The 21,660-nt window shown below is 43.1% G+C and overlaps 1 protein-coding gene across 3 annotated transcripts; it reads right to left on the bottom strand.

The window, feature by feature from the left end:
- Positions 1-77: 77 nt before the first annotated feature.
- On the bottom strand, positions 78-20,260 carry Evi5 (ecotropic viral integration site 5). 3 transcript variants are annotated; one of them, XM_022066095.2, is made up of 18 exons: positions 20,122-20,260; positions 18,069-18,443; positions 16,226-16,486; positions 15,813-15,910; positions 15,615-15,730; positions 14,916-15,215; positions 14,135-14,260; positions 13,565-13,798; positions 13,329-13,487; positions 12,848-13,084; positions 12,415-12,588; positions 11,764-11,925; positions 11,323-11,505; positions 10,671-10,817; positions 10,319-10,414; positions 10,141-10,239; positions 5,051-5,097; positions 3,496-3,636 (listed from the first exon to the last, which is right to left on the bottom strand). In XM_022066095.2, exons 2-18 carry the CDS (start codon positions 18,122-18,124, stop codon positions 3,630-3,632), a joined length of 2,502 nt encoding a protein of 833 aa, XP_021921787.1. In that variant the 5' UTR covers positions 18,125-18,443; positions 20,122-20,260; the 3' UTR covers positions 3,496-3,629. The 3 variants fall into 3 exon arrangements, with proteins under 3 accessions (XP_021921781.1, XP_021921783.1, XP_021921787.1); XM_022066089.2 differs by lacking the exon at positions 5,051-5,097 and having other exon boundaries at positions 78-3,636; positions 20,122-20,259; XM_022066091.2 differs by lacking the exon at positions 5,051-5,097 and having other exon boundaries at positions 78-3,636; positions 16,226-16,483; positions 20,122-20,259.
- Positions 20,261-21,660: the final 1,400 nt, after the last annotated feature.

Below are 21,660 nucleotides of genomic sequence, written 5' to 3'. Positions count from 1 at the left end.
CTGGCAAAAAAAAGGTGGAACAGTTTGAAAGGCTCTTCAATGGTCAGCAAGATCTCTTCATCATATTTAACACTGCCTTCAATTAATATTTTATTTCTAAAAATATTGCAACAGTGCTAATTTCTTGCACAGTGTAATAATATCACATACACGTTACAATAATGTGCCTCCATCATAAAGTACAGAGTTACATGGGAGAAAAAGAGAAACGACGTAACTCAAAGAGTCTGATCCTTTTTAAATCAACTCAAGCAGACGAAATAAAAGTTCTCAGACTTTTCTGAATATATATACAAGGGCTGTTCAATAAACACTGACATTAACTTATTTGCAAAATCTTTGGAAGACTTGAGGGAACTTTCATTTATAGTGGTTGGCAGCACTGACAGGTTGCTGCATGTTTAGCTGTGACCTTGATTACAAGCTACACCCATCTCACCTCCAAAGTCACACATCCACCGTGATGGATGTTATAGCGGAACGACGTGCCGTGATTTTGAAAATGATGCCCAAAAATGGCTTCAACCGCGTCTTTGACGAGCGGCAAAAATACTGGGATAAGCGTACCGAGTTCAGGGCAGCCCATTTTGAAAAGGAACTCGCTTGTAATGATTAAGAATAAAGGAGGAATGTTTTAAGAAACATTCTTAGTCTTTATTGAACCACCCTTGCATTCACGATATTCATATTATATTTCTGCCACTCAACAGTTTAGATCTGAGGGCCACCTTAATCTGTTGACCCCAATGCATCATTTACTTAAATCCAAATTTCTTTGAGGACATACTTAATCCATTTTCTGGTATTATTTAACCCTACAACCCATCTTGAGCCAGTACTCACTCATACACACTCACACCTTAATTATCCTTCCATTCATAATATAATTTACGCAGTAGCTTTCACCCTTTACAATACTTTGTCTGCATTTCTAATTTTTCCCCTTATGATGTACCAGTACATCTCAGTTCAACTTCATTGCTCTAATTACCTGGTGGAAAGGAGTTCACCTTCATGTAACTTTCTCCATTGCCTAGTCGGTATATTTCTGATAGTTATAACCACTAATCACTTTTAGAATAAATTTAAAGTTTCATTAAATGTGGTATGAACACACCCTGTACAAATCTCCATCTTCAGAGTACTTGTACTCTGAAGATGAAGGTGACTGGTTCATATGAAATATTCGTAACCAACTCCACGATTAACATTATCACAAGCCACAAGACAAAAATCAGAATTTTCACAGCTTTGGAAAGCTCGAAACTCACAAACGCTTAAAAACTTCCACATGCGACCGCTAGACGATCGTCAGAAACAACTGGCGCCACGTCAACCCTTCACTCATCCTAACAGAGTAGAACATAAGAGAATTAAATGATCTCCATTCCTTCTGACATAGTAAAATCTAATTTAAAATTTAAACACTGATACCTGAAAAGAAAACTGTGCTGGCACCACACAACGCCACTCCGCCATAGAAGCAGCTTTCCATTCTAATTCTCCCAATATCGGAGTTTACATTACGACACGCAACGATTGGTTCAGGTATTACAGGAATGGGTAGTTCTCCTCACATTAAATATTGCATACACGAAGTTCCCATTGTTTATTAAGACTAAAGAAAGTTTAGATATCCGATGGACCCAGACGTTGAACATCAGTGAAACCTAGATGCAAGGCAGGCAACTTCCCAACTAACAACACACATAGGTACAGAAATTACCGTAGCTACCAAGAAACTACCCTGTGGCAAAAGTGGATGGAATGTGCAGAAACACTAGAGACAAACATAACCTAAATACTCCATACACACTCGCACACACATAAGAATTATTAAAAAACTTAAGTACAATGCTTACAGATTCTGACACTTCCCAATACAAAATAAAATAATAGCTACAAATTAAAACATTTATTGATAAGCAAATTATTCTAAAAATGTGAGTATTTCATATTTCTAGCCGACTTCCGACATAATCATAATACTTCGCCGCAAACTGTAATATCAGAATGACAGGTCACACATGTGTATGCGACCGACAATGGTACGTTCAGGCTACCAACTTTACCGGGCCTCTCATCACCTGATAGTAGGCATTAAAACCGTGTTCTGGTAGACCGATTCCAATGAAATAACTTCATCGAAGTGATTAAAATGTCACTGCGTCAAAAGAAAAAGATCGAAGGACATGAATTTTCACATATGGAAAGCATGTTCATCAGATTTCAGACGATTATTTGCTTGGCCTGCCCCGTCTCCCGACTTCAAATCCCCTCAAACATGACGAACCACCTACAAGTGGTGCTAATGATTGAAACTGGCTGCTTTTCCACGACTCATCCTTTTGGCAGGCTGCCTACCGTAGCAGTAAGAAGTGTGACAAATATACATGCTCCACTGTACGCAACCCATTTATTTCAATTACCAAATGCCTAGGAATACTTTCATCTCAATTTGACCAAACTAGAGCACTTATACATGAATACAACGGAACTCGCGTGTATTTTGTCGTACACAAAATTCAGTGGCCATTTCTGATCCACGTCTCTCCTGATTCTCTACTAGATGGCTCTAGAACACAAATCAGGATCGAGTAGAAACTGTGCAGAGGCAGTGGGCTTGTCACTCACTACTCACTCAAAAATGCACAAATTCGACAAAGAAACCCCCAAAAGAGGTGGCCAAGACCCACGGGAAGAAGACGTATTTTGTGGTAGTGGCTACTATGTCATGCAACATGGGCCACAGAATTTGAATCGCATTACGTCACAATGAACACATCACCATTGCAGCATATAACATGTGCATCCTGCAGTCTATTCCGGTCACTGAATACTGTAACGCTTAATACTGTCGTCCTTACCAAATCTCGTGTTATGCCGGTCATTGGAAACTCTTCTACAACTGCATTTATAAATTAATACATATAATAACAACAACACACTGATGATGCAGACAGCACCTGTCCTCTTAAACTTCAATTAGCGTCAAAATTTCACAAAATACACTATTTACATCTCACAGAATATACATAAAATAGGAACACAAATAGCCGTCTTGTTCCCTCAGAATAAATACATTTGACCTTTATACTCCTCAACTCTGAATACAATTGGAAAGAATGGATTCAGAGTGAACTGAATGTCAACAACAGAGAACAGTTGTACCAACTACAGTGCAGGAATAAGTAAAAGGAGAAGGTAATGTAAATGAGAACTTACCACAGCACGACCCTCGGTCCAGTCGCTGCTCAACCCTTTCTCATTTACATACGCATCACGAACTGCAAACTCTGCTGGTCGAAAGCCGAGGTCACAGGCAGGACCAGGTGATCAGGAAACCAGGAATGGACAGGAAGCAAGAACTAACCAAACACGATTTCTACGAGGCACTCCAGACACAGGCTCGAGTGACTCGTATCAGACCTCCGGACTCGGATCAGCTGCATCGCCATTGTGTCTTGCAGCGGGGCTCATCTCTGGGCTCGAAGAGCCGCTGTTCAGGTGCAGTTGGAGATCGGAGGGCTCGTCATGTTCGCTCTCAGTGTCGATAGATGCAGAACGGGATGTGGGCATGCGGACTGTGGTGCAGCCACCTACCCACCTTTCCTTCCAGATCTCCAGCCTCATGATCTGGAACAGTGCACACCATGTGACCTAAACATCCTTGAACAGCGGTGTGCTGAGCATGCGTCAGACATGCAACAACCGCGACTTGATGCCTTCCTGCATTCTGCCACATTCAGTCTAAAAACTTTGTACATGCATGATGCTGGGTTTTCTTCTGTAAAGCTACAGCATGCGTAAAACTCACGGCAGCTCAAATGATCCGCCGACGACACAGCATGCTACCAAAATTACGTATTTCTATATGCCAATCAAAGCTGCTACTTGCTCTGTACTCTAATGCAGTTTTTAAAGAAACAAGAAAGGTTTTAACTTTTGAGCATAAAACTCAGAAGGATAATCTGTTAACCTTTTCACTAGTCTGCTATAACCTGATGATACTTTGAGTTACTGGAAGGTTTAATTTTATGTGCAGGAAAGTCAGTGGTCTGGTAATTAATACAAAATCAATGTTCTGTTTGGGGACAAATGTGGAATAATGTCATGCACCAACTTGAGAAAATACCACATAATTCAACTGACCTGTTACAGTATATAATAAAATTTTAAAAAATTACAATTTTTGTGTTGCAACTTTGAAAAAAACACAAAACTCATTGTTTGGCAATCCTAGGCAGCAAATTTGAGATTCAGCGAAAGTTGGAGACTTCTCATGCTGTAAATTAGCCAGTTGAGACATGCAGTCTATAGGGCACACTCAGAGATCAGCAACAAACTCAACTTACACGCTGCGAGAGAAAAACCTAGCGACGCAGTTAACTGCTTGTGAGAAAGGGAATGTACAGCTCCTTCCTTTCTTACGTCGCTGAGGACAGAGAAACTCCACGGCAAAAGATAATTTTTGAAGACCTCAACACTTACTGTGCAGGCCAACACAGTCCATACTTTCATGGAAGGATGATCGCATCAAAAATCACTACCCTGATCCAGTTAAATAATTTTAATATTATTCTTCTATCAAAACACAAACGAAGTTTTCAACAACAATTTTGTGCTCACTTCCTGGTTTTCCCATGCACATTACATTCAACAATCATCTGATGAAATCAAACCAACGATATTAGATCAAACTGTGTGACGGCCCCCATTACGTTAATTTTTTCTTCTGTTACTTCGGCCCAAATCTTCTCGTCTGCACGCTCCCGGTCTATGTTACTCCTTTCTCACGCACTTTTTATAAATGGATAAAGCAAAAATTTTATCATAAATGAAATTTACATTTCATCTTGTCTGCACAGTAACACTAAGTTCAGTCGGCGAGTCTGACAACATGCATTACAGAACCAAGCTTAAAAAAGAAAAATGGCATATTATTGCAGCGAAACTTTTTCTGACGCCGGTCTTCAAACATACGCATTGACAGAAAGTGCAGATTGAGTTTGTCGCTTGCAAGCAAGTAAGCATGTGTTCGAGCACTTACTCCAGCCACTTCCATGGCTCAACATCCGGGCTCGTGGGCGTGGGAAACTAAACACAGGGCCATGTTAGTAACACGCGACGGCAACACCAGGCTTCAGAGCTGAAACCTAGCCAGCCAAGCAAATAGGACAGAGAGCAGGGACTTCCAACCTTAGGAACAAGATTGCCTCGCCCAAACTGGAAGTCCCTGTCCCGTGAGAGTGCAACTGTAGACGTAACACAACAGCTGTGCCTTATCCCTCCCACAGACAGCAGGAATATAAATTTCATGATGACGGCAGTGAACTCTCTGTTACATTTGTGTTTTACTTGAAGACACCATCAGAAGCTCAGAATATACAGCATCAAATGACAGCGTGATTAATAAATAACAAATTGTAAAAAAGTGTGTAAGGAATTGATTGTGGCTTAATTTAAGGTACTATTTCATGAGTAGCCTATAGGGACTGAAGAAAACCACAAAAAAAAATCAACATAACTGGCCTTGAGGCTGAGATTTGAACCTGTGACCTTATAACACACCACGACTTAGAAGTACATATTTATTTTTATTAAAATAGAACAATAATGAAAACTACCTATTACTTTCATTAATCTTATCACCACTTCTTTTGTGATTAAGGGTGGAGAAGAATGCGGAGTGAAATCGCAATTTTGTTCACTACGGGCGAGGACTGTCTCGGGAGAAGGTATCAGGCAGGAGAATTCTTTTAGGAAATTCACCATAGAAACGTGGAACGTCAGGACACTACAACAGGGAGGAAAACTGGAAAATCTGAAGATCGAAATGGATAAAAATAATGTGTGCATTGTGGGTGTCAGTGAAGTTCGATGGAGGGATCAAGGTGATTTCGAGTGTGGAAACTATCATATGTACTACTCGGGAGGTGAGAGTGCTGAAAGAGGTGTTGCAATAGTGATGCAGAAATGGATCAAGAAAAGTGTAATCAAAGTGCAAGCGTGTAGTGACAGATTGATGTATATCAAGTTGAATGCAGAACCAGTGGATATTCTGATAATGCAGGTGTACATGCCAACATCGGATCATGACGATGAAGAAGTGGAAATAATATATGAGAAGATAGAAGAAATCATCAGGATAGAAGGAAGAGGGAAAGTGCAAACCATAATAATGGGAGACTGGAACAGTGTCATGGGGAAAGGAGCAGAAAACAACATTGTCGGCCCTCATGGACTGGGAATAAGGAATAGGAGAGGGGACATGATGGTTGACTTCTGCCGAAGAAATGGACTGGTAATCACCAACACATCACAGGAGATTGTATATGTGGAAAAGCCCAGGAGACAGGAGCAGATACCAGATAGACTATATCTTAGTGAAGCAACGATTTAGGAATAGCGTAAAGGATGTGACAACAGTGCCATCAGCGGACATCGACTCAGATCATAATATGTTAGTTGCAAATGTCAGCACCAGAATGAAGAAAATCAGGAGAAGGGGGGTGAGGAAGAAGAGATGGGACTTGGAGAACCTGAAGAGCGCGCGAGACGAAGTAAGAGCAGAATTGGAAGGAAAATTAAGTGAAAGTGAAGGCGAAAGCGTTGAAGAGGAATGGACGAATGTCAAGAAGTGTCTAACAGTGGCACTAGAAGAAAAGGTTGGTAGGATGAAAAGGATACCAAGGAAGGCATGGATTACACAGGCTATGCTCGATAAGATGGATGAGAGGAGGAGATGGAAGAATATCAACAGTGAAGAGGGAAGACAGAAATACCGAAGACTGAACAACGAACTGAGAAGAGAAACAGACAAGGCGAGAGAAGATTACATCAACGAAGTATGTGATGAGATAATGACACTCCAGAGAATTGGCACATATGATTTGATGTATGCAAAGGCGAAAGAACTAGGATGGAAAGAGAACACCGGAATTCGAACACAGGAAATAGAAGACTCATCAGGAAAGATAGTCAGTGATCAGAATGAAGTTAAAGCTGTGTGGGAAAATTATATTGAAGAGCTCTATGACAAGGCCATTCGACAGGATGAGATGGAGATGGAATTGGAGCCAGAAGAAGAAGTAGAGGAGGACGACAAAGGTCCAGAGATACTGAAGAGCGAGGTAGAGAGGGCCATAAAGGATATGAGAAGAAGAAAAGCTATGGGAGATGATGAAATCCCATCGGACTTATTGAAAGAACTTGGAGAAAAAGGAGTGAAGGTTCTTACTAGACTCGCTAACAAGATATACACCTCCGGTGAGTGGCCCAAGGACTTTCTGGAAGTAACAATGATTCCATTACAGAAGAAAAAGAATTCCAAGAAGTGTGGCAATTACAGGACCATCAGCCTAATCTCACATGCGGCGAAGATAATGACTAGAATACTGACTAAAAGGCTAGAAAAGAAGATAGAGGAAGTGATGGGAGACAACTAGTTTGGATTCAGGAGAGGAAGAGGAACCAGAGATGCCATCAGAGTTATGAGAATAATTTCAGAGAGAGTTCTCGATGTCAAGGAAGAAGTATGTGCCTGCTTCATCGACTGGAAGAAGGCTTTCGATCGAGTAAAATGTAAGAAATTAATGAGGATCCTACAGAGAATTGGAATTGATTGGAGAGATAGAAGACTAATCGAAAACCTGTACATGCAGCAAAAAGTCAAACTGAGACTGGACTCAGGAGACACCAACAGCGTTGAGAAAGGTAGAGGTGTAAGACAGGGATGTTGCTTATCACCAATTCTTTTTAACCTGTACGGGGAATGGCTTGCCAAGGAAGCTCTGGAGGGAACAGGAGACTTCAAAATTGGAGGAAGAGTGATAACAACTGTAAAGTATGCAGACGAGTTAGTAGTATTGCCGAAGGAAGAGGAGGAATTACAGAACATGATGGACAAGTTAGTGGAAACAGGTAGAGAGTATGGAATGGAAATCAACATTGAAAAATCAAAGGTAATGAGGATAGCACCGAGAGCAGAACCATTGAACGTTGTAGTTGAAAACCAACAGCTGGAGAATGTGAAGCATTTCAAGTAAGTCGTAATTTATCCTTTGTTTGTATTTTTGTGACATTTATATGACTTGTATTTGTATAACATGTATTGTATTATTATGACTTATTCTACATCCTATTGTCATCTGACTAACTTATGGATCCATGGAATGTAATAAAGATGTATGTATGTATGTAAGTACTTGGGAAGCATAATCACGACGGACGCCCTATGCACCAAGGAAGTAAAAGCAAGGATAGCCATGGCCAAGGCAGCTTTCGTCAAGAAGAGGATACTTCTCACTAATAAGTAGGGCTTGGAGATGAAGAAGAAACTAGTGAAGTGTTACGTATGGAGTGTCGCGCTGTATGAAGCAGAGACTTGGACACTCAGGAAGAAGGAACAGAAATACCTGGAGAGTTTTGAAATGTGGTGTTGGAGAAGAATAGAGAAGATCAGGTGGACGGATCGAGTGACCAACGAAGAAGTATTGAGGAGAGTCAACGAGCAAAGAAACATTCTGCAGGCGATTACACGAAGGAAAGCTAACTGGCTGGGACATATTATGAGAAGGAATGAATTACTGAGTGATATCACCGAAGGCCAGGTTGAAGGAAAGAGAGGACTAGGAAGAAGATTGATACAGCTAACCGACGATCTTAAACAAGGAAAGAAGATGACGTTCCAGGAATTAAAACGAGAAGCCGAGAATAGGGAAAACTGGAGAGCTCTTTTTGGGCAGAGCAATGGACCTGTCGTAAGACAGAACACTGAATAATAATAATAATAACTTCGATAAAGTTCAGGAGTAACTAGAGATACGCCTCAGTTGTGGCCTCAGTAACACAACTCAGCGATTTCTGAAATCCGTTGGCTAGTCAGTCCACCGCAATAGCCGCTGCACTTACCAGAATGCGTTTTTCCTCACATACCAAAGCTGCTGGGAAGCAACACTGCCAACTTCAAAGACGCAAATATTAATCTGACGATATTTGCCATCATTACGCTGAGGTGTATTTAACACGAGAATCACAATTTTTCTAATAATATGAAGGCTGTGTAATTATTGTTATGATTAATTCTGTTACAAGTATCAATTATTAACAAACGTAAAATAACACCAGAAACAAAAACTGTTCTGTCATTTTGCAAGGACTCGTATCATCACGAGGCAGCAATCTAGTAAAATAAGAAGTTAAGAGACAACTGATTCCGAGTTGCTGACTGGAGTGAAACGCATGTACATATTTACAGTGTGAGTTCAGTCTGTCAACTGTTTGTATGGTGTAACTACAGCAATGCTGTATCAACTGGAGAGATTACTTAGCATCAGGCAAGGGAGCATGACGGTGATGATAAATGAAGAATCGAGAGGATGTACCCGTCGCATACTGAATCATACTTCCCCACATTCACCAAGGTTAGTCATTTGTTTTCAACTTTATCGTTTGTCTGTTTGAGATGTCTTAAAAATCTTAAAACATTATTTGATAAACATGGCCGTACTCATTTTGACTGCTCAAAGTGTTTTCAAACTCCACAGTTAAATTTACACAGTACAATCAACTTAGAAATGATCCACCTATTTAGCAGAGCCTGAAGGTTCATTACCGAGTTCAGAAGAGCCTAAGAACACTCCCTATTCTAAGCCAGATCAATTTAGTCCACGCTCTCAGTCCCTATTTAAATATAATCCATTTAGTATAATTTTCCCATCCATACCAAGGCATCTTTCCTTCAGGCTTTCCAACCAATATTTTGTACGCATTTCTAATCTCCCTCATGCATGCTACATGCCCCATCCCTGTGTAAAGACAAAGGTTCGCCTACTCTGATGCTTCATTGAGCAATGAACGTCTGTTCTACGCAAAATAAAGGAAACCAGAAAAAAGAAATTCTTGATCAGAGGAGCAAAGATTCAAATCAAGAACTTCCCAACTACAAGACATACCACATCTGACAAGCCATTGCTGCAGTCACGCCTTTAGACACGCCCCACCCCCTGCTGCACCAGATATGTACACTGATGGAGACAAAGTGTGCTACATCACAAGCAGAAATGTGTGCAGCAGAATGAAGCGTTTGGGCCAGACGTTGCGAAACACCTCCTGATAAGAAAAGCGAGTCTTACGCACCTCAGCCTTCAGGTCAGCCACCTTGTCCTGCAGCTCGCGGACTTTCTCGCTGTCGTCCATGTTGCTCCGAAGCTCTCCCTCGGTCACCATCTCTTCATTCTGCGAACAGAGAAGTTCGACTCATAAATGGGGCATCGTCAACGAAGCGACAGCAGCGTTCGGATCACACGCCACGTACCTTCAGCTCTAACCGAGAGATCTTCTGCTTCAACTCGGCTACGTACTGGGAGTGCTCGGCATCCCTGATCCTGGCCATCATGAGGTTCTCCTTCATCTAGAAATGAGCATCAGTAACAAAGTATTTCCTGCTAATACGGAGAGCATATCGAGAAATAACACTCTTCAGAGCTCGTCTGCTACAAAATAGACAGAACCTATTTAAACAATATTTTTATAAGAAAAATGAAAAAGTGATTTTGCTGAAAACAAGTCTAAAGCTTTTGAAGACATACCTCATGCACTAGATATATATATAAACATGGGCAATATATTTTGTGGCATTTATTTGAGTGCTGTATTATGATTCTCACCTTGGACTCGAGGTCTGTATACCGGTGATTCTCCTCCCGCAGTTTTGTGACGTGCTCTCGTTCCCGATTCTCAGCCTTCTCCAGCTCCTCTCGGAGGTTTTTGTTCTCCTCGTCTTGCCGACGCAGTTGGTTTGTGCTCACCTGGACCTACAAGCATTATGTGTTGACTGGTTCCAACAGCTCAACTGCAGTGGTCATTTGTGAATATCAAACCAAAAGTTGAAAAATGATTTCGGTTTTTGCGGAGAGAGGGAGAAAGGACATGAGTACATGGCAAATATTCACAAGAAGAAAATGTATGAGGTGGTGTGCTTCAACACTTAGAAAAGACTAGTAGTCTATCCCATTAAGCCAACCACCCCACCATAAACAGGCCACCATGCACCCAAAGTCTTGAGGTTTACTTGACAATTCTGAATGGACTACAGCAGTTATATAACGCAATGAGTAATAAATACGGACAGAGAATTTGAAAAAAGCAGCTGTAACATACTTTAACTAACTGAAAATATCCACAAAACATTTATTTTGTGAAGCAGATAACCAGACCAAAATTGGGTATGGCTCGACTCTCTGACCCCCGAGTCAGTCGCAGAACAAGATTACTGACTGCCGCCAGTGCATTTTCGTACACTGCAGTCCATCCTCTCACCTGCGTTTCCAGCTCCATGACTTTGAGCCGCAGTTCCTTCACTTCCGTCAGGACCTCCATCTCTCTGATCCGCGTCGTCATCAGTTCTTCCTCGAGCCTCTGAGTTTCATTTCCGCGATTCTCCCAGAACAGCAGTTTCTTTGGCGTGCTGTCAGGTGGAGGGGTAGCCTCTACACGATGCTCCTGTACAGACCAGAACGTCAGTGAGGCTCACAAAAACAACTTCCAATCTAGACCACAAAAATAAATTACCTACAAAACAGTACAGCAAGCAGGCTCTGTGTGTGTGTGTGTGTGTGTGTGTGTGTGTGTGTGTGGGGGGGGGGGGGGCAAACACGAAAATATTGCAGATACAGAAACTCAGTTTGCTGCTGCAAATGGTACTTAGCAAATTTACATGCTTCCTGACCCTCCCTCTTCATCTAAGCCCCGCACAGTTACCTGAAGGTGGCGCTGCCACTGCTGGCTCAGCTCCCCGACTCGTTGTCGCAGATCCTTCAGCGAGAGATTTGCCTCTGCCTCACGTAATTTCACTGCTATTAGCTCCTCCTGGAGGTGAGCTACCGAGTTGTCTGGCGTTGATTCTCGCAGCGTCTTCTTGTCCTGAGCGAAAATTATTCCTTTCCATTCATATACTGATACCTGCACATCTAAAACTCACTCTAAATTCGAACCACAAAACAAATTATGGATCAATATCCACCTCAATCTTAATCTTTCCACTTACTTTACAGTCCTCCCACTGCCAGAATAGTACCTTAAATTATGCTATAACTGATTCCTTCCAATATCCTTTACAATTTATCAATCACTAATCATCCTGTCATCTGATGTCACATGGTATGACCTGCTGACGTCATTACATAAATCATAAATAAATAAATAAACACTCCCTTAATGAATTCTTCTCGGGCTACCAGCCACGTAAGGCGGTTCGATGGAGGGGGGAAAAAACACCAAAGTTTCAAGAACCATCTTTGTCCTCATCCTCAGGGTACTGAAGTTACTTACCTTACAAGGCTCGTAACCCGAGAAGAATTACGCTTTGTCGCTGTAAAAGCTTCAGGTCACGAAGCAGTGGACTGTTCATACCTCCTCGAGCTCCTGTATTCTTGCACGCAAGTCACGTATCAGTGCGTCGTTTTCAGCTTCACGCAGCCGCACCTTCACCAGTTCCTCCTGCAGGCATTCGATAAGCTCCTCCTTTTGGCTCAGCTGTTCCCGCTTCATACTGATCTCCTCTAGGGACGACTGTCTTGAAGTGTGCTGAATTGTACAACATGCGAAGCTGCCTTTGATTTTTATATGTCAAAGAAAATAATGAATGGCTCCAAACAGAACATTTTAACGCAAGACAAATTCACATCCCACAAAGTAGGACAACTTTGACCTACCATCAGTGGATTATTATATTCTGCGCATGCAATAGCTTAGAACCAAGTCTTATGACGCAGAACTTTATTCATAAAATAAGAGTAGCATGATAAAGACCAGCCCACAGCAAAAAGCAAGGGTTACAACTCACAGTCTCCTCCATCAGAAGGGAAAGGTTCCGTATTTCCTCATGAGCTATTTCCAGCTGATGTGACGTCTCAAGATGAGTGTGCCGCAGGGCTGCCAACTCTCGCTGCACCACGAACGTCGTCTCTTCCTCTTCGGCTCTTGATACCTGTCCCCTCACCAGTCGGTCGGCTAATTCGCTTGATTCCGCCTCCAGCAGCTCCACACGCTGGCGGAGCAGTCGGTTCTCCGTCCGTAATCGCTGTGCAGACAAATCATTGACTCTTTTATAGACCTATAATTTAATTGCCGTGCCAAAATTATATAAGTTTTCTATGAAACTATACAAAGCTACGACCCGTGTTCATATTTGCCATGAGAACTACAAATCCTACTTTGGCTTGACTGCGTTTACAGTGCGGCTGAAACGCGCGGCCCAGCACAGGCAACGAGATCAGTACATTGCCCACGGAGAAAGCCTTTTGCTCTTCCTCACATAAACATACCCTGAGCTCCACCATTTCCTCCTGCTCCTTCGTCTTCATCACTGTATACTCCTTCTCGAGTTTCTTCATACGTTTAGGGTTGAACTTCATGTTGTATGCCAGCAGCATAAGTCCATCAGGATCCGACTCCGCACGGGGAGGCAGATCTTTCTGGAAGAACTACAACACACAATCCTTGTTTACATTTCTCCATCCAGCAATGGAAAGAGGCAGAATCCACATGGATCATGCCCTACCTTCAACATGCCCTCCATGTCAAGGCAAAGGAGATCTTCCTTGCCCAGTGTAAGAAGGGCCAGAGCCACCTTGAAGATGACCTCCATCCCTTCAGACAAGAACGCATCCATGATCCTACACGCGACAGGCAGCGGCAGTGCGGTCGTGAAGAGAGTGAGGAACCAGCTGGAGGCGTACATGCTGGTGTGAAAGCTCTGCGACTGGAAGTGGACGTGCAGGTCTGGAATCAGTTCCTGGTAGAGAAGATGCGCAATTCGTACTTTAGCTTCAGGACGAACAACACGACTCAACACATATTAAAGGGGACGTGATGTTGATGTAGTGCAAGTGAAGATTCTAAAGGATCAGATATATTCTAATTATACCACATGACCATATTTAAAATTTATCTGAATGACATAAAGTACATCTTGCATCAGTTTGGAATTATGTATCTGATGTTTAATGACGAGCTTTAAACTTTTCTAAGCTTTCGTTCAACCAATAATTAATCGCATATTTTCACGTTGCAACAGAGTAAGAAATGTGACAGTCTTGCTGGTGCCGAGGGAACGACGACCTGGCCGTACCTGAACCAGGTTCTCCAGTTGATACATGCAAAGCCCCAATTCTGCCATCGTTGGTTTAAACATGTCCCGCATCTTGTATTCCTGCATCAGCTTGACTAACACTGCAAACGCTTCTTCTTCTGGCATCTGAAATACAATATACGCTCCAATGGATATCCTTCGTGTTTAAGATTACATTAATAAAATAGTTATGAGCATAATACATTTAGGGGATGGTTGCAACTGTCCAGTTTAAAATCCTCTTTTTTCTTCCTGTCACATATCTAAAAGACTAAAGATTAAAAAAAATTAAAATCAAATTTTATATCTTTTTTTACATGGATATGATAATCAGTCACTCATCCTAAAGGACGGACAGATTAGTGGTGTCCAAGACGAACGCGTGAGCCAAAGACAGAGGAAAAGGAGAATGGAGAAAATTACATAATGAATAACTTCATATTTTGCATGTTTCAACCAAATATTATTAGGGTGATAATTTGACAAATCTGACAAATAAGTGCTGTTAAAACAAAAATATTAAAAAATTCTGCTCCTGTTTCTTTTAACCCCAAATCTAGTAGTTTTATTCTCATAAAATACAGTATAATTAATCTATACTAAAGGTCATCATGTAAATTGAATGTTCAGCCTTAATGTCATACAACACTGCACAGCTGCCACAAATGCGTTCATCCACAATGATGCATCTTGATTCTACCTTGCCTGCAGACGCAGATGCATCATAGCATGTACTGGGTATGCATATCATACACTTGTGGGCCAAGCACTCCTGCTTTACCTGCATGAGAAGGAGCCCCACGATGAAACCGGACCCCTGGCAGTAGCCCACCTCACGGTCGTGCAGTGAGTACGCCTTCATCACGTTGAACAGACTCTCCTGTCCCAGTCCATCCTTCTCCTTGAAGAAGTCGTGCTCCGGATATGTGCGTGCTATGTCCCGTCGGATCACCTTCTCGCATGCCGACGTCGCCTTGATGTAGTCAGCATACTGCTTCTTGACGGGGGAGTCATGAGCGCAGCACAGCAGCTGCCACACGATGCCTCGGAAGTGATGCGGCACTCCCTTCCGAACCAGTTCCTGAACAAAGACCAACGGCGATCAGCTTTGCGCAGGCCGCGAAGAGACTGAATGCACATAAGCCTAGAGGCTGTCCACCACCTTGGCATGCAAGTTCACTTGGCCGTCCTTTTGCAGAACTTAGGGAAGAGGTTACATGTTAGTGTCCAAATACACATGGCAAGCACTGTAACACTAATTCCAATATTGTAAACCCTACCCTAAGCAAAATCAGCACAGAACACAGCTCTGTTATGCACGTCCTCAAACTGTGGCCCAGTTTCATAATATCAATTATCAGACTCAAATACGAGCCGGGCAGCTCGGTCAACGCAGCGATAACTATAGGCTGGGAAGTGAGGCTTTAATTCTGAACAGGGGAAAAAATTTCCACTGCCAAACTATTTGATGGTGTCTTACTCTAACGAAGGAGTTGCGTTTCTTCCAGAAGTTGTCCCAGTCATTAGACACTCTGCCCCACAGGGTCCAGTTGTCTTCCTCCCCATCCTCAGTGCGTTCTTGACTGGAGCTAGTACCTGAGAACACAAGACAAAGCACAGTGAGACGGCGTAGACGCATGTCAATGTAATTTCAATTTATCATCATACAACTGCTTACCTGAGGTTAATGATATCTGGGATGTATCTGAACTCTTCCGGGAATGGCCACTGTTCCCAGAAAGGGAATTCAATGATTTGGCATCGGCTTCAATAAGCCTGAAATCACAAATCGTTCAAACCCAATGAAATCTCTGCAGTACCTGAACTGGACAAACCTACAACTGATAGCGACACAATTGCCTATACTTAAAGTTTTCTATGGGGTACTTAACCTGCATGACCTGGGATAATAGTTCAAGAATGGTCTAAGAGCCAACAATGATATGAGATTATAAGAGTGCAACAACTTTTGTGACATGGGATGAAGAACACTTTTGGAATGTCCACACACTCCAAACAGGTTGCCTTTTCAACCGCATTCACCTAACACTCATCAGACAGCTGTTATCCCAATAAAGGAAGTTGTCTCACCTGTTGGCCTCTTCTAACTTAGCAAGCAGCGCCAGGTCGCTGGGTGAAGGATCGTTATTGTTCACGTGAAAGCTGCTGTTGTTATTGTTGTTGTTGTTGTTGTTGGCTGATACAGTTCCTAGCAAGGATTCGCTGCCGGAGTGTGCTACCATGACGGAACTCATGGCCAGCCCAGCAGTGCACCCACCACCTTGCCCGTGCGTCGCGAGTCGGGCAGCGGGGTTGTTGAGACGGCCATCACCCCCGAACACCACGTGGCTTCTGACAGAGAGACGCAGTGTTAGAGCAGATTAAGTTTTCAGAATGAAAGAATCCGCAGATATGGATATTTCATGGCACTACATGTGCTGCAGACTATTCCAAGCGCACTCCGACCAAACCAATTTTTACAGTTCCTTCCTTATTTCATACAGAATGCGGGGCTTCCGTTATTTGAGTTGGATCCTCAAAAATATTTTTAGAATCAACTGATTTGTATAAAACTTGGCAAGGATGTCGTGCAATGTGACTCTTCCATAAAAATAAAAAATTTCATCAAATCATATCCTGACTTGAGACACCAGTCTTGTAGGTCAATGCCAATGCCTTCAAAGAACACGTCACCTGAAACGTTGCCAATCACCTACAAGATTGTATGATGTCACATGATACACATTTCCATTGCCAAACTGCCTCAGAATGGAATCACATTGACCAGAAGTGTTTTGACATTTACACAATTTTTCACCCAAACCACGTGACTAATCTCGACACAGAATGCGTTCACTGTCGGACTGTAAAATAATTTAATAGCAACCACAATATATTTTGAAGTGTATTTACGTGTTTTTATTCTTTGCACTCAGTGCGCAGAAGGAAGTAAGAAAGGCAGGAATAAAGAAGTGGGGATAGAACGGGATAGGGGAGAACAGAAAAACCAACAGGGGTGGAGTTACAGGACAGATTTCTATCAAACGATTCCTACGCATACAGAAGACGGTCCATTAACTAAAGCAAGGGAACAACAGAGTCCTTCCTGCAAAGTAAAGACACTCGACTAGTAAACATTTATCAATTCTTACAGAACGTAAACGTTCATTGCAATTTTCAGATAAGCCTGCCATTAGTTCCTATTCTGAGCTACAAATCCAATTTCTCTGAGATAAATTTCAATATTCCCCATTCCACCTATGCCTAGGTCTTCCAAGTGATCCCTTTCCTCCAGGTTTTGCAAGCAAAATTTTTGTACGCATTTCTAATGTGCCAACTCAAACTACATGTCGTTGATTTGATCATCCAAATATTATTTTTAATTAATGAACAAACTCATTATGCAACTTTCTCCACCCTCCTGTAACTTCAATACAGCACCTCTCAGATCCCTGAACCGAACGGGTTAAATTCAATGACGCTCAGAATTGGCGTTCATTCGAAAGGCGGCCAGAGACCAACCCAGACAGACCATCGAGGGCGTCCGGCTACAACCCTCGCACCGTTTATCGATCGCGGTCGTCTTCGTGCGTCATGAAACGTCTTCCAACTGATTCAGCGTCGTCAAATAACACAAGAATCAATCACGTGGTGCGGGGTGCGACCCCCAGACACGGTCCCGGACAGTCTGATGCACGATCAATACGTGGCAAACAGCCATTGGCTCGTGATCCAATGTGGGCGTGGCACTGTGAAAAAAAACAAGGGAAGAGCAATTTGACAGCCCGGAAATAAATTAGTAACACGTGGCTTAACACTGTTATGGCAGGTGGGATCACGCGTGGCTAGGCGAAACGTCTGTCGTTCACACACCGTGGGGCGAAGTAACGGTATTCAGTTCACACTGGAGGGGGTGCTGACACCCAGAACTCACCTCTTCTTGGGGCGCCCGCGCTGCCAGCGACACGGTACCAGCTTCTGAAGCACCATGCCGGACCTTGGTCGTGACACTCACTCCGAAACAAAACCCCTTCTCTGCACTAACGCCATCTGAGCGAACGCGTCGAAACTACTCGCCCAAAAGAACTCGTGGCTTCAGTGATTTCAAAACAAAAGGCTAAACAATGCACGTGTCGTAATTACAAAAATATGTTCCTGAGTTCGACGCTCTCATCCGTACACTGACTGGATCCACACTGGTGACTGCAGACCCGCGTTCTGACACTAATTGCAGCTCAAATTAGTCTCGCGGTCTCACTAGCAGATTCCACGTAGCGGTTTGACGCGCGTGGCTGCCCGGCCGTCAATTCTACACATACGAAAGGCGTATGGGAGACGTGGAGGTAAAGGCCGTATTCTCAAGATCGGCAATCCACTGCCAGTTTCAGGCTGCTACCACTTTTACCCCCCGGCTCAAGATATTACGACAGATGCGCAACTGTTAGTTTGCGAAAGCTGTCGTCGTTTACAGACCAGGATCAACGGGACTGAAAATGGTCAGATGTTACAGTCACGACGGAATAGAAATCCGCTCAACCCCCCCCCCCCCCCCCCCCAGATATTTTCAGTTTAGTTGACCACTGCCAGTTTTACACAGCAGAAGGTCTGCATTTTTAGGCGCGGGTCATAAAAAAGCCTCGACTTGAACAGACACATTTGAGATATAAGACAATTGTTATCCGCAATACAACAATAGAGTGCATTTACTACGCATCGTCAAACAATGAACAGAAATAAACAGCAGTTCCCTCTTTATCACACGTCTCAGATACTAACGGCGTCGTTAAATAAACCACAAATAACTAAAAGAGTGAAATTTAGTTCTGATTCGATCTGCAACAATCATTTCCAACAATGCAACGAAGAACTGCCTTCCTCTTTATCAAACCTTTACTGCCCTAAAGCCTACCACAAGCCTGATCATTCGGTAGACACCATTGTTGAATTTCGTAGGTACAAATTATTATCCCTAAACCCAAAATCTTCGTCGAGACTTGAACCAACCAAGGACAGTTTTGGGGTTTGTAACCCTGATTCCTGAAATCTCTTAGTTGAAACGAATAACTTTTTTCTGTCTAACTTATTTTCGGAATCTCTCTCGTTTTCAAGAAATAATCACGCCACGTCGAGGGAAAGCTGGTGCATCCGTTCTCGCGCTAACAGTGAACACACGCAATTTCACTTTTATGTAAGAAGACGAATGTCGAGCGAAGGCCTGCGTGGCCGGTCTTCGTAATAACAGTGCAGGTCGAGCCGATATACCCGGGGCCCAGTGCGCCCTTGACAAGCAGCGCATTTACAGCGACAGAGACACTAGAAAATGAGACGAGACCATTCAACAATCGCGTCTACTGAAGCTAGACACCGAATTTCCCCACGGCTCCCATTGTTTATGTCAAAGCAATTGTTGTTTTATTTAAAACTTAACGTCGAGGTTCAATGATTTTCGCTGTGTTAACGGAATATTTTTAATACGTCACAACAAATCTTCTACCAGTGAAAGCCCCAATTACATCCGTTAGACTTTGAAATTCCATTTCGCAAGGAAAAGCGGGCAGTTTCAGGGCCGCCATTTGCCGAGGCACGCATCGCGGATTTTGCTGACTGCAACAAATGTCGAGGAATGTGACAGTCGACACAATCGTGCTTCTTCATGCACACGGGGCATAAACAAGAATGGAATTCCATGTTACGTCTAACCCAATTTTAAATTCCGTACACGTGACATAACGAAACGTTTTAAGTGAGATATGTTTGCGTCAATTCTCTAAGCGTTTTAACGCAGTTTAAGCGGAAGAAACATTTCTTACTACGGCCAAAATCCCCCACACTATGACACAAGACACAACAAGGCAGTTATAGTTGACTGAAATACAAATGTGTAATAACACAGCGCCAAACCCCAAGCTCTTCTACAACTTAAAACTTAATTTAGGAGATCCAGACAAAAATCTTGATCACATTCACCCGCTACAAAATCTTTTTACCACATTTCTTTATCACGAATAGCAGGTCATATTCTAGTTCACTGCATGACAAACGCACGGACATTTATGTGAAAACAAAAGAAGCAGATGTGCGTGATCTCTCGCACTCAGACAAGGCCGTCGTGTCACCACCAGGTCGCCAGCACATGTGACGATGCTGGCTCGGTCCGCTGGAGCCTCGATGCGCCCTGTTCAGATCAATACGGCGGCCACCCCCTCCCCCGTCCCTGGAAAGGAATCTGGGCTTGTTTACCAAACAAGCGCCCCAGATGGTGCATGAAGGGCCTACAGAGAAGTTACTCCAAATTTTATTAAGGAACATTTGATATTCTCCTCTACGCCCAAGTCTTCCGACTGGACTTTTCCCATCAGGCATTTCAACAAAAATTCTGCACAAATTTCTCATCTCCACCACGCGTCCTGCACCAGGCTGCCTTAAGTCAGAATTCAGAAGTAACTCTCTGAAGCCCGAAGCTCGTCTGAATAATATTTAAGAATCCAGTCCGTACCGCGAAGAAAACACATCTCTTCACCATTACGAAAATCAACTGGTTAACGCTGTTTAAGGAAATAATCGCTGTTTACAGTGAGAATCGCAGTTCGTCTGATTAATATTAAATAATCCAGTCCGTACCGCGAAGAAAACACAACTCTTCACCATTACGAAAATCAACTGGTTAACGCTGTTTAAGGATATCATCGCTGTTTATTCTGAGAATATTACGAAACACGTAAATATGAAATTAAGAGCAACTGAATGTTAAATAAGGTGGTAAATATAATTACCACTGATATTTTTAGGGTGAAATGAGTCGTTAACGGAGGAAAAGAGTAAATGAAGTCCAACAGCAAAATCACACGGTTTGGACACATTATCTTGGTCCCTCCCTGCTCTGCAGCGACCTGCCAACAGCGGTCTTCTGCAGTTGATACAGCACCTCGCGGTGTCACTTGCACACAATCTTCGCCAATGACTAATCCGGCCCCCACAGCACCGAGTGACGCCAGCCGAATTATCACGACATTATCGTGTGAATGTCAGCTCCGCGTGGTCACAGTGAGCGAAGGACTACAGGCGTCCACTGACTGGGCGACCGGGGATGGATCCCGGCAGAGGTAACGGCTTTCCGTCTCGTGCTGGGGCAGAAAATGAAACTTATTTACGGAGGGGCGTTGATGTACCATCCGAGGCCGGAAGGGGTGAGGCATGTTGACACGTGGTTCGACCGGGAACACCGCCTCGTTGTCAGTCACATTCTGGGCGGCGGGCCTTGGGTGAACTGCCGGGGGTCCACAGGAACAAAACCAGAATGGCGGATTACATTTTTGGGGGGGCAAGTCCGCAAGACCGTAAATTTGATTGGCGCTTCCCGTTGTCAAGGTGAAGGAACTGTAGATCGACATATTAATCGATATAACAGCCTGATATCGACGAACAATGCTGAAAAGTCTGAAAACTCTCATTTGCAAAACAAAACAAAAAAAGAAGAAGAAAGCGAAACGTGAAATGGGGGGATAATGCTAAAATGTCTGCTCGCG

Source organism: Zootermopsis nevadensis, unplaced genomic scaffold, assembly GCF_977971745.1.
Source record: "Zootermopsis nevadensis isolate Lab colony 2312 unplaced genomic scaffold, Znev_1.0 Znev_ptg000003l, whole genome shotgun sequence".
Lineage (NCBI taxonomy): Eukaryota > Metazoa > Arthropoda > Insecta > Blattodea > Termopsidae > Zootermopsis > Zootermopsis nevadensis.
The sequence above is the reverse complement of the archived record's forward strand: the minus strand, read 5'-3'. Positions and strand labels throughout refer to the sequence as shown.